This window comes from Notothenia rossii, assembly GCF_949606895.1.
Source record: "Notothenia rossii genome assembly, chromosome: 9".
Taxonomy (NCBI): domain Eukaryota; kingdom Metazoa; phylum Chordata; class Actinopteri; order Perciformes; family Nototheniidae; genus Notothenia; species Notothenia rossii.
Window position 1 is genome coordinate 54,354,784 of NC_136907.1, and position 13,427 is coordinate 54,368,210.

Below are 13,427 nucleotides of genomic sequence, written 5' to 3' on the forward strand. Positions count from 1 at the left end.
CCACTGTAGTGCACAGACAAGGCCCTCTGGATACTCACCGGATACATGAGGGGAGAAGCTAAAACTTTTAACCAATTCAATCACTTTTCATGCTTGTTAGCGTGACAGTGTTATAGATTCTGGCCATTTTAGGGACTGTACATAAATTATTAGCGATCATGAGAGTGTAGAATAATACAATGGAGAACTGTTGCATTCTAATTCTGTTTGAAAAATGCCTTTGTGTGTGCGATGGACCTAACTGTGTGGTTAACAATATGCAAAGGATGTTTGTATATTTATCACATCTGTAATTTACAATTGATACATAGTAACTAGCTGAACATTAGCAGCTTGGTTAGGTAAATAGTTTCAGAACTATAGATGAATGTGAATCAAAAGAAAGTGAAATGTCATATGGTGTAAGCATAACATACATCGTCCTTAAATTTCCTTTAATATGTTTTAATAATTTTATATATACCATGTTATTACCTTGTCAGGGACCAAACAGTAAGGCAACAGGAGACAGGAGTAGTTTAAATAAACTCAGTTTTTTATTTACCCAAAAGTCCAAAGAAAACATCACAAATCAATCATTTCTAATAACTAGGCCTATATAAAAGAGGTCAAGAAAAAATACTTCAAAGAAACATGGCATCAACTTAACAGGTGTTAACCAGGCTTGGATTTTCGTCATTTTAGGGGCAAGGCCATTTGGCCTTTGGTGTCACACATTTTTTCAGGGCTGAAAGGCCAAATGCCAGGGCACAAAGGCTTGAGGGAAAAATTTGGATTTGGAGCTTACAAATAAATAACTTAAATTTCTGATAAGAAAAAAATACGGATGACATGGAAACTCTGCACATACATCGTGTGTGTGTGTGTGTGTGTGTGTGTGTGTGTGTGTGTGTGTGTGTGTGTGTGTTTGTGTGTGTGTGTGTGTGTGTGTGTGTGTGTGTGTGTGTGTGTGTGTGTGTGTGTGTGTGTGTGTGTGTGTGTGTGTGTGTGTGTGTGTGTGTGTGTGTGTGTGTGTGTGTGTGTGTGTGTGTGTTGTAGTGGCAATTTCTTATGTTACTTTATATGGTAAAGCCAAATGATTATATTATGCTTAGAAATTGTATTGGAGCAACTCGACCTGTTGAACCACAAGGGAGCATCCCGCCAAGGTCGTACCTGAAGAATGCGGTCCTCCCTATGGGAGGATTGTAAGATAACAGTTTTCTGTCAAAGTCTTTAACTTTATTACCTCCTGCACAGCATCAGTCCTCTATAAAACACACACACACACACATTATACCCTGTTTGCACTCCTGCAGACTAATATATACTCTGGGAGAGACATGTACCTTCGAGGCGCCTCGAATAAAGATCTTAAAAGACAACGCTGCCTGCTTTCACCAGTTTATTATTGATTACTCTCATTGTACATCTTTACAGTATTGACGAGTTTAAAATATCCACGACTGTGTGTGTGTGTGTGTGTGTGTGTGTGTGTGTGTGTGTGTGTGTGTGTGTGTGTGTGTGTGTGTGTGTGTGTGTGTGTGTGTGTGTGTGTGTGTGTGTGTGTGTGTGTGTGTGTGTGTGTGTGTGTGTGTGTACCACAGACTGTCTGTGTCATGGCGAATACAGTCGCTGCTTTATTTCTGTCTTTAGGACGTTGGTGTGAGATTGGACGGAGCAGCTACAACGTTAGTTTAGCCTGATCGATCCGATCTCCATTCAGAAAACACGCATTTTAAAAGGTTTTTCACCTGCCGTCTTGTCCGCACACTTGTCAAAGCATTAAATCATGTTTTTTTTTTTACTAACCGTTATCAGTATTTAGTTAATGCATCATTTTGATACGTAAATTACAATTAAATCACGGTAAAATAGGTTAATTTTGTCGTAGTTGGTTTCCACCACAGTATTTTCATGGATATAAGCCCCGCCCCCTCTCCAGCGCGTCCTGTGACAGGAGTAAACACAGCTGACAGCCGCTGTGAAACTCCAGCAGTTAGAGCGATGCGAATATTCGCATCGCGTCCGTTGTTAACGCAGCATAATGCAGTTCAGAAACCACTGTTCTGACACTTTTAAAGCAACTTCGAGATTTTAACAGTGTGAGGGACCCAAAGGCCATGGTGGCCGTAGGACGTACAATTATTTGTGGGGCATAACGGCCAGACCGAGGGGCTACGACGGCCATGGCCGTCATGGCCTCCGCGAAAATCCCACCCTGCCGTTAACTCAACAAACTGACCTGGTACAATGACAAACCAAGGAACCTATAGTGGCTTGGCCAAACCAAGTTGAAACCAAGGGATAATTAATAGTAACAGAATACACAAAGGACACTAGCAAAACCCAAATCCCCCCTTTGACATGGAAGCAGGTGGTTTGTCCCAATCTTTCCCAATTGGCCCCTTGCAGTATTTATGAGTCCTCAGTGCTCGGCCACGCCCTTTGCTGAACAAGGAAGTAACCTCCCCCAATGGACAAATGTGTGGTGTTAATTGGCATGTTTTATTGCAGCTGCACTGAAGCAAAACTACTGAAGGTGAGAGTGCAGTGTAGTGTGGCTGAGGCCATCACATACAGTACCTCTACAAAGAAGGTCAAGTTTATGGTTTGGTTTCTGTTGGCAGGATTAGAGAGAAACTGCCTCATTTTCTTTTTTACTTGGTGGAAAGGTGTAGCATGGGCCAAGAAAGGATCCCGAGGCAGATACATGCATTCTTTTTCATTTTTTTTAACATTGGAACAATAACTTAGAAACAGATAGTAATGTCTTGTTCAAACACTATTTGTAACTTCCATTTTGTTTCCACATTACTCTTTGGAGCTCATGGACATAACATTTGTAATTGTTTGCCCTGCCATGATTATTTCCACCTGTGTGTGATCTCCTTGCTGCCCTTTTCTCTTTACCTGCGTACTCCAGCTGTTTCTTGTCAATGCAATTAGTCCTGTATCTATATATGGCTGTCCGTGTAAATGTATCCCTGTTCATGTTTCCTGCTGCCATTGTCTTCCTCGGTTTGGTTCAGCTTCCCAAGTTTCCTATGACTGGAATATTCCTTTTTTTGTTTGCCAACTTTCCTGTTGTTTAACCATGCTTGTTTTTTAAAGTTTTGAGCAAGCTTTTAGTTCTTCATTTCTGCCTCCCTTCTTTTGTACTACACTTGGGTCCTTTTTGCCTTACCCGGTGACGTTGTTTGGTAAAACTAGATCGGCATGCACTCTTGGAAGAGTTTGACATGTTTATGGTAAAATACATGACTTGGTGTCACCTGCTTTAATGCTGGTGGCATTCCAAGACACTCTAAGAGAGTATTGCTCCATCCTGTTTATAGCATCCAATTGTGAACGCAATACACAGCAGTTTACGCTTAAAGGGTTTGTGGCTAAACCTTTCAGGCAAATCAAACAATGGACACCGCCATCAAAATTCACGACTGCAACCTCAAGTTTAGAGCAAGACGCTCCTTTGGGGGCATGCCACTGAATAAACACTTATTCCAGAACAATCATATCTCTTGGCGAGTGGAGCGGCATGTTTTGGAGAATTTTATCCCTCGCTTTAAGAGGTGACTCTATTTATCTCCAACAAAGAACCCGCCGAAGCAAAGAAGTTTATCACACTTGTACAAGATTTGCCAGCAAATACCTGTTTATTCCCGTCTGACGTTATTTGTCACTTGAACAACAATGGCTGCTTTGTGCTTAATACTCGCTGGAAATATCAAGATGCAGTTGAACGACTTCCAAAAGTACCTTCTATTTTTGTCAGCAATCCATTTACTGCCAGCAATCCATTTACTGCCAGTGCCTTCAGAGGACTGTAAATATGTGAGATGGTGCTGCTTTACTGTTGAAAACTTATTTCAATGAGGTCAGGAATTTAAGCCAACACATTAAGACGTTCATTAAGTCAAAAACTCCCAAGGGTACCTTCAAGATGCTTTTTATAAGAGGCTCAATCATAGGAGTTATTTTTACCGACTGTCCTATAAGTCCGCACTGAACTGAGATAAAAAAGGATGTTGAAGTTTACTGATCCTTCAGCAAGTTAAAGAAAATAACCTTTTGCCTTTCTGGGTGCATCAACATTCTCAAATGAGCCAAACCTAAAAACTATTTTGCATTATTTCAAGAACTTTCAGCGTTTTCAGCACAATTTGAAATACTTAACAAAGCATACAAATGGCTAGAATGCAACACAACTTATGAGTCATTTGGTGGAGAAAAAATGTCATGCTTCAAAAAATGTGTTTGAAGCATGACAACGAAAATGATTAGTCAGTAGAGGTACTGTATGAGGCACCTGACCCTTGATGCATTTTCTAAACTAAATGTAAGCCTTACCCAGGCTACCCTCAAGCCCAAGCTATAAGCCCAAAAGCTCCTTACAGTAAGTGTCAAGTGGGACCAAAAATGTAATACATGTACAAGCCCCACGGAGGCTAGCTTAGCGTTGCAGTACATTTTCGTAGTAGCCAAACACTGGTACAAAACTTCCATTTAGTCACGTAACTAATTTAGCCCTAAATATATGCGCTTTCGTTGACTTACATTGGGAAAGAGCCTTTGGTAAATTAGCGTATATTTTTGTATTGACTACATCAACTACAAACACATGAAAAGCCCTTACGTAGGTCCTAAAAGTTGTAAAATGCACTAAAAGTTCAATCCAGAGTTGTGTTCCCTCCATTTATCTGACTGAGCTGAGATCGGTCGTGACAGAGTGACCTGAAGGCGGAGCTTAGTGGGCGTGTTCTATGGGACCAGATCCTGATATTGTTGTCCTTGAATCGCTCCATGTTTGGCTCCATGTGCCAATGAGCAACATTCATAGGAAGTGATGGGACCCCGCCTCCAACGCTGTACCCAGTTCTCTTAAAGGTCCCATGACATGGCCATTTCTACTGATCATAGTTCCATTGTTGAGGTCTACTAGAATAGATTTACATTGTTCAATGTTCCAAAATCACATTGGTTTTTCATACAGCATCTCTGGTTCGCCAGACATTCTCATCCGGCCCGCACGGCGGGGGTGATTGTGGCGTTGGCGGAGTCGTTAGTGCGTTCGCCCCCCACTCATTTAAAAAAAAAAAAAACGTCTCGTGAGTAATGTGCACCAGTACCGGAGTCCAACAGAGAGGCAGCAGCTGCGGGACAGTAGACTGCGCACTGCGTAGCCTTCCCTGCCCTGAAGAAGAAGTGATCCTTGGTTCGCGGGAAGAGACTGCTTTATGCGCTCCGCAGCAGTAGTCCCGCTGTGAGGCTCCGGCGACTTCACAGTATATATGCACCCCCCCCCACAACAGAGTCCAACAGAGAGGCAGCAGCTGCAGGACTGTAGCCTGCGTACTGCGTAGCCTTCCCTACGCTGAAGAAGAAGTAAACCTTCGTTAGCGTGAAGAGTCTGTTATGCGCTCCGCAGTACCTGAGCGTGCTCCACTAGCACCCCCCGGTCAACAACTTAAAAATTCTGGGCTATATATAAAAATCACTGGACTGCAAAAGTGTCAATTGGATACATTTTGGCCCTTGGACAAATGTAGTTGGTGATCCCTACTGTATAGTATGTGTATTCACTCTCTGTTCTAAACGGCTTGTTGGAGCTCCTGCCCCCCCCCCCCCCCCCCCCTGTGAGCCTACTGCTCTGATTGGTCAGCTCGCCCACTTTGTTCTGATTAGTCAACCACCGTTACAGCGGAACATCAGTGTTTATGTGTTACAATGGCGTTAGCAACTAGAAAATGACACCAGTAATGACAAACGGATGAGAATGCTGCGTGGGGTCTGGGTGCCGTGTTGGCGGAACGTTGCGGGGCTCGCTGCTGGAGCGGACAGTTCGAGCTAGCTTACTGGTGTCGTTTCCTGGTTGCTGCGTGGGGTCTGCGAGACAGCGAGACACAGCGAAACCCAGCCCGAGCACACACACACACCCGCAGCCTGGCTGTGAGTCTGTGTGTGTGCTAAGGCCGAGGCCGAGCCTCGCCGCGTCCGAGCCTCGCCGCGTCCCGCCGTCTCAGGCTGAGTTCAGGCTGAGAAATCTGAGGAGCTGCAGCTGAGAAAAGATTGAGTGTGTGTGAGGAAGTCCGCGGATTGATCACTACGTCATAGGGGTTTCACAACTACCAATATTTACTAGTCGACTAGTTTTTCAAAATGGTAGTCGACTAGTCGACTAGTCGTTACGTCATAATAGAGACACATAAAGAGAGGTTTACAACTGTATTTTCTATTGGAACTCATACAGTAACATTAAACACTGCATTTTAATTTGTGTTACATGGCTGAGTAAATAACAAACACTGGATTCACCAAAATCGACAGCAAAAAACTCTTGTTTACATAAATGCCACGTAAATCCAGTGCGCAACAGCGCATTGCGCAACACTTCGCTGTCCTCCACGATAACGTCCACCTTTCCATATTTTTGGTTTGAACACCAATGCATCGACATGTGAGGGAAGGAGGCTTGACCGCTTTCGGGTGACAGTGTTGCCTGCCAGTGAAAAAACCCTCTCACTCGGGGTGCTTGTGGCTGGAATAGCCAGGTAGCTCCTCGAAAGCGGGGGAAGCGGTGCACGTTTTCTGCCCACCACTCCAGTGGATTATCCATTGTGGGGATATGCGGTGTCCGCTGGCAGTAATCCCGTAGCTCATCATCCGCATCACTGTTGACCCGTGTTTTCTTGCTGTTCGTTTGCCTCTGTTCAGTGCTGACGCCGGTCCGTTGCTCACTGGTGCTAGCATTACTGCTAGTGCTAGCTGTCGGCAGCGGGTGCTTCATCTTCAGATGGTTGCGCATAGCAGATGCATTTGTATTGTACTTCAGTACAGCTGTACACAACTGACACTTCACTGTGGAGTTGGTTACATCTTCGTTAAAGTACTGCCATACATAAGAATGTCGGACGTGTTTTGTAGCATTTTGCAGCACCTAGTTTACCTCCATTTTTTTCCACGACTAGTCGACTAGGGCCTACAGCGCCGACTAGTGGTAAAGGTAGTCGACTAGTCGATTAGTTGGTGAAACCCCTACTACGTCACTATACCCAAGAAGAAAAAAATGGAAAAAGAAAAATCTCCAACGAGGCATTCTGGGGCGGCATAGCCAGGTATTTTCTGTGTTAGAGTTTTACTCGCTACAGGGTGTACTTTGAGGGTTTGTGACTCTGCAGACCGTTTACATGCAGAAAAAGCTACATACTGTAACACACAAGGGGACGGGTAATAACCGGAAGAGCATGACATGGGACCTTTAATACATCCATTGTAGGTACAGGAATACAGAACACTTGCTTACCGACAGCCATCATGTAGTCCCATCGGTCCAGCAGACACATGCTGAACTGCAGGCCCTCTGGGGTGAGGCCGGCGGTGATCAGAGCCGGGCTCAGTTCTGGGTTCTGGCACACAGCGGAGGTCCAGGCCACCAGGAACCAGAGCACCACCAGCAGGATCACGATCAGCAGCCGCAGCACCCTCCAGCTGGTCATGTAGGGCGTCCTCTGGGCAGTGCGGGACAGGAACACCTTCAGCACCCTGATGAGGTGAAGAAGTACTTTGAGATTGCTGGGTGAAATTATGAGAAGTGAGTCACATATTCTCTCCCAGCAATTGATATCTCTTGCCCCCAGCTTTTGCCCTTTCTAGCATGTCCACTTGAATTAAATGTTCAGTGAGAATTCAATTAATTCTTGTTCGGTAATTCATTTTGTAACATCTCTTATGGGGAGAGAAGATATCAGCGGAGGGCAGGAATTTGTCTTGGTGGAGATTAAGGTTACAGATTCTTTTTTTTTAACAGTTTTATTTGGACATCTTTGACTACAACAGTTTCTATGATACCTGTGTTTAAAACCGTTATCAACAAACTTGCTATTATTTACTTATAGTGCTCTATTGCTTTACTTATTAGCACTCAAGATTTATAATGCTTTATACAAATAATCATGAAGTATAATTGTACTTCATAATTATGTAGAAAGTGTTTATTTAACTCTTCTTTTCTTCCCTTAGTAAAGAAATGTAGTACCATGTTTTGTTTCAGTTTCCGAAAAGCAAACTATTATCACTTAGCATCACTTATAATCCTATTATAATGCATTATAACATTAATGACTATGTATTGCCTCTATAATAACCTATGTACTAACTGTCATACATTATGATCCTCACGTTATATTTGAGCTTGAGTCATTATAAAATGCGTTGTGATGTGTAATGATTATTGTTATGAGGAATTATTTACATTTTAACTGTATTTAATTAGTGCAATAAACATATTATAATGCATCTGGTCATATGGGTGCCAGTTTCATCTCAGTGATGGTTAAACAAATGCTATTTGAACAAACATTAAAATGAATGCATGCAGAGTGAGTCAGTATTTGCACAGTATCTCCACTGCAAGCAAAACACAACAGCGCCTCTGCAAAGGGAATTAAAAATGCTACTCATCAGCCAGAATAGTTTTAAAGTAATCTGATGCTGGGTAAGGAGAGCTTTTCTCTCTAAAAACAGTCACTTCTCTTTTTATGGTCTCCGTGCTGCACCGATCTGCTCTCTCTTCGACAAGACTGTGACAAATCTATCGTATCTCTGATATATTCAACGAGACCGGGCTGTAAGAGCTTGGCCCCGGGGCACACTTCACACACAGCGAGCCTGGGAAAAAATCTAATTGGTAATTTTACCAAGGGAACACTCTCGCTGGCCTTTGGCCTCCTTCTACCATATCGGCAACACTCGCCCGGAGCTGGAGAGCAAGAAGTGAGTGTGTTTACGAATAGATACTTCAGCAGGAAGCACAGAGAGGAATTCAAATGTGCTTATGGACCTCGTGCACATCTATGTGAGTGCAGACTGAGAAGAGGCTGAATTATTGAAGCTGAAAAACACTAACATAGGGCACATTAATATCAGGAGAGGAAAGGAGATCAGGAAAGAAAAGGAGATGATGTGAGAAGGGGATGAGGAGATAGGAGGAGATGGAAGGATGAGAGTTGAGGCAAGGAAAGGAGATTAGATGAGGCAGGGAAAGGAATGGTAATGGAGATAAGGAAATGAGAGAAGATGGTGAGTAAAGGAGAGGAGATATGAGAGGAAAATGGAGAGGTGATAATCAAAAGTATATAAACAGAAGAAAGGAGAGTGGATGTGGGAAGGAGAGGAGAGAGGAAAGGAAAGGATGGATCAGGAAAGTAGAGGAGGCGGTAAAGGGGATGAGGGGCAAGGAAACAAATGGAAATTAGGTTGAGAAGGGAGAGGAGATGAGGGGAGGGGAGGAGATGGGAAGAAAGGAAAGGAGACGAGGTGAGGAGAGGAGATAGGAAAAGAGGAGAATAGAGGTTATGAGATGGCGAAAGGAGAAGAAAAGCAAAAGACATAAAGGCAACAAGGAGATAAATGAAGAGAAATGGAGCTGAGAACAAATAAGATAAGGAGAAGAGGCAAGGAGAGGAAATTAAGAAGAAGAAAAGAGAGGAGGGAGGAGGAGGGAAGAAGTAGACAAACAGGAAATGCCTCAAGATGATTCCAGGCCTACCTGTACAGCTTGAGGATGACGGTGCCGTACATGACGGAGAAACCCAGGAGGCGCACCCACCTCAGGAGGATACAGCGAAACACACTGGGCTGGAAGAACAGGATCATCACCTGCAGAGGGAAACAGACACACACATTATATATATTCTTTTTTTTACAAACAGAGCATGGCACACCCACTGCTGTCACACTGATATTCATATAAGAAGGAATCAGAGATGACAATATGTGAGAACCAGAGCAGGAGGCAGTAATCCCCTTTGTATTACTAAATATGTTGTTCATATGTCAGCTGCCAGAGCATATCAGCTGTTAGAGTCTGAAGCGTTAGTTGTTCTCTCACTGGTGGTATTTAACAACCCCAGAGTGTGATTGTTTGCATGTTCATTTGAGTGGTGTCTATCGATTAAATAATATAATTGCGTTAATCACAATAATAATCTGTGATTAATCATGATTGATTATTTAATTATTGGGATGAAGTCTAACAACATTACGACACTTGCCTAAAGCATCAAAGTAGCTGTGATCACCCTGTTTAATGTGCGCTACACATCCTAGGATTCTATAGGGGTGTTCATATTGCGAGCACTATCATTTCCTACAGTGGTGACAGTGTCTTTCTTCTCCCACTCCTACTCAACTTCAAAAATTAGCATCTTAATCAGCTAAAACAAACGAGTGCAGTCGCCGTTGGTCATGGATTAGGTGCGACGTTAAACTGCTCACTTATGTCCAATGGTCTTTAGTTGTAGTTTGTGCTTATCTTGGCTTATACAATATATTTAATGTTAAAAATATGTGCTGGAAGTTGGGAACAAACTTGATAGTGTGATTATTTTTCCTTTTTTTACGTGATACGTTTTCCACAATAGTCGTAAGCGTTAACATCCCTTGTTCCTTTGTATTTTCAGGGCGTGGATGTTTCTGTATGTGCACATATACAGCCAACATTCTTTTTGTATGGTTTCTATGTCATTTGAATTTAAAAATACCTTTATTAAATGGCTCTTAAAATGTCAGCCTTTCCTTCTTTTCTTAGAAATAGTCTCACATGTCAAGCTGTACAGTTCAGAGCTCCCATTTGCACTATTGTTAAAGCTGCGTTTTATTTGAATAGTATATGGCTCAGCGGGGCGCTACTTGTCAAATCTCCAGTGACCCGAGTGAAGCGGAAGAACCTGTGCAGTGACTCTGAGCACATTTCCACTGAAGCAAAGAAAGCTGCCTGGCTCACCTGATGGATAGACATCCGCCACGATGTTAAAGAATGACCGCTTTCTGATTCAGCCTGTACAAATGTGCTCTGCATCAGTTCACACAAAATATGCACAGGAAGTTTGATGATCGCTGAACGCCAAAAGGCTAATGATTGTTCCGCATGTAAATCGCCTGATGAATGATGAATGCAATCAAATAAATCCCTTTATGACGCATCTTTATACCAGGTCCCCAATGTCAAAGCACTGACAGGTGATTACTAAGCCAGCCAGTGAGCAGCATACAAACTTTTGGTAAAAAATAAAAACTGAGGCTCTTCTGCCTCGAGCCTCCCTCTAGCAAGTATTTTATGCTTACACGTTTCAATTTAAGCTTATTTTCTAGTTTTTCTCCTAATTTCTTTATTGAAAACAATCATAAAAATAACTAAAAAAACAAGACCTACAATAAAGACGTGACATACTGTCTCAGAGAAGTAGTTACAACATTTTTTTTTTCTAATTATAAATCAATGCTTTGCCAGATCTTACAACTATTTCTAAACAGAAGAAGTATCAAACAATGCTATTTTTTCCCCTGTGAAGTCTGTTTGGGTGATTGCACACGGAATGCGAGAACATTTTTCATGTGGCAAGTTTACATACGATGGGAGCCATTTGCCTATTCACGCAAGTATACATTGATACATTGATACTGACAAACTAAAGCTGTCGATGTTGAGATTCTCCTACTGTCACCAACGAAATAGAGAAACAGGTAAGTGAATCCACCTTTAGTCACTTGACATGACCATTAACAAACTTAAATGTTGGTGAGTCTATATAGCTTTACATGTTATATATATTTGTCTGAACAATACCTCTCTGCCATATTAAACCTTATTTAGAGGACGGTTGAGTGTTGATGGAGCAGCTACAATGTTAGCCCGAGTCAATTCGAACTCCATTCAGTCACATTGCCTCTGACAGCAAGTTGAATATCATTACAGATGCAGATAAACATATCCCAGTGGAGTACAGCCAGTAATATATCCCAGCTCTTAAGATGCCTCATCATCCGAGAGACCGCAGCTATCCAGAGTAATTAAGCCTTAGCAACAACAACACCTCAAACCATTATTGCCTCAACTAAAAAAACAACACTGAGGGTGTAGCATTCTGGCTGTAAGATGTGTTCTCTAGCAAACATAATATCTAAGGGTTAGGGTTGTGTAATGGATTAAATTGTTTACTTGTGTGTGACCTCCAAAATAAATGCAGGGTAAATGGTATGGCACAAAGAAATTATTATAAAATGAAAATATTTAACAGCTATTCAGGAAGTTTGAATTAAAATACATTCTCAAGATGACTCACAGTGAGCATGTTTTGAGCTAGGGTTACGTTAAAATTAGCAATTTACTCCACCGCAGCGTGTTTCTTGCTTTTATCATTACCATTTGACCATGTTTGTGTAATGACAAGCTGATCAGTTTTCTACCAAAACGCGACTCAGTGTGCAATTAAGCTGTCATAGCGTCCCTATTTCCAGCCTTCAGTCCATCCAGTCTCAGTTCAGCTCTATACAGACATTTCTCTCACCTCATGATTAAGAATTTGTCACACAGAGTTTAAAGCAACAGTTTCCTTCCATCCACAATCCTCATCAAAACCTCGCTGCGCCAAATTCATTCATTAGTATGCCGGTCACGAGAAAGCGGGGAGCCAAGTCCATTTTATACCCAAGAACAGGAATTATAGCTGCTCCTTTCAATGCTCCGCCACCTACTGTGGCCCGCCGTTGCAGCTCAGGATTGTATAAATTATTTGGTATCCGGTATTAAAAGAAAAGGTTCCATAATCATTTTGAAAGTTATTTATAACCAAAAGAATCCATCCATATTTCTGACAAATACACATTCTTAAATGTCAGTAATTATGTTGAAAGCAGCTTGGCATGACTCATAGCTTGAACATCAATATATGCTTTACTGACATTTCCTTTTCTTTTTTTTCAAGGAATAGATAAACAATCGGGGAAATAGTAATTACTTTCTTTCAAAGAGTTATGTGAGAAGCTTGGCGGTTGTTGGATCTAAGAAACTTTATTGTTGTAGCTGTAAAAGCCACCAAACTAAGAGGTGATAATCTAAGCATAAAGATTTGAAATTTCTAGCGAGCTAGCTTTCTCTTTCCAAAATCTTTTTTTGTTTATGTTCCACTAGGATCTTTGAACCTTGATGATATGATAAGGTAATGATAACTAGCAACAATAGTGTGCAGTGACTGTTTGTTACGACTGGAGCACACAAAAACTGATAGGACCCAAATGCACGACTCCAGACAAGAGATGATTCAAAAAAGGTTTTACTTTGATGATGAAACAAGGTAATCCATTCACAAGGTAATCCATACACAAGGTTAAAAAACGATCTGGCACTGAGCACAGGGAACACACAGAATATTTACAAAAGCAAGGGACTCCACAGGTGCAAACAATAAGTGCAGGGCAGGTAATCAGGTCAGTGGACAAACAGGCAAGGAATCGAACTACCTGAAATGAGAAGGGAAATGACAAAGTAAAACAGGAAATGGCAGACACGGACTTGACAATATAGACTCACAGAGAAATAATACTAACAGATCTGACGAGACACAACAGTACCCCCCCTCTACGGCCGACTCCGGGTCCTGTGGATTAAG

The 13,427-nt window shown here is 42.1% G+C and overlaps 1 protein-coding gene across 1 annotated transcript in view; it reads right to left on the bottom strand.

Moving 5' to 3' along the window:
* The window catches only part of gpr158b (G protein-coupled receptor 158b), a 124,652-nt gene that overhangs the window by 37,946 nt on the left and 73,279 nt on the right, over positions 1-13,427 (bottom strand). The window contains exons 6-7 of the mRNA XM_079651011.1: positions 9,527-9,636; positions 7,283-7,521 (exon numbers count right to left, since the gene is read on the bottom strand). Of these exons, the coding sequence (XP_079507137.1) occupies positions 7,283-7,521; positions 9,527-9,636 (349 nt within the window). The remainder of the gene's footprint in view (positions 1-7,282; positions 7,522-9,526; positions 9,637-13,427) is intronic.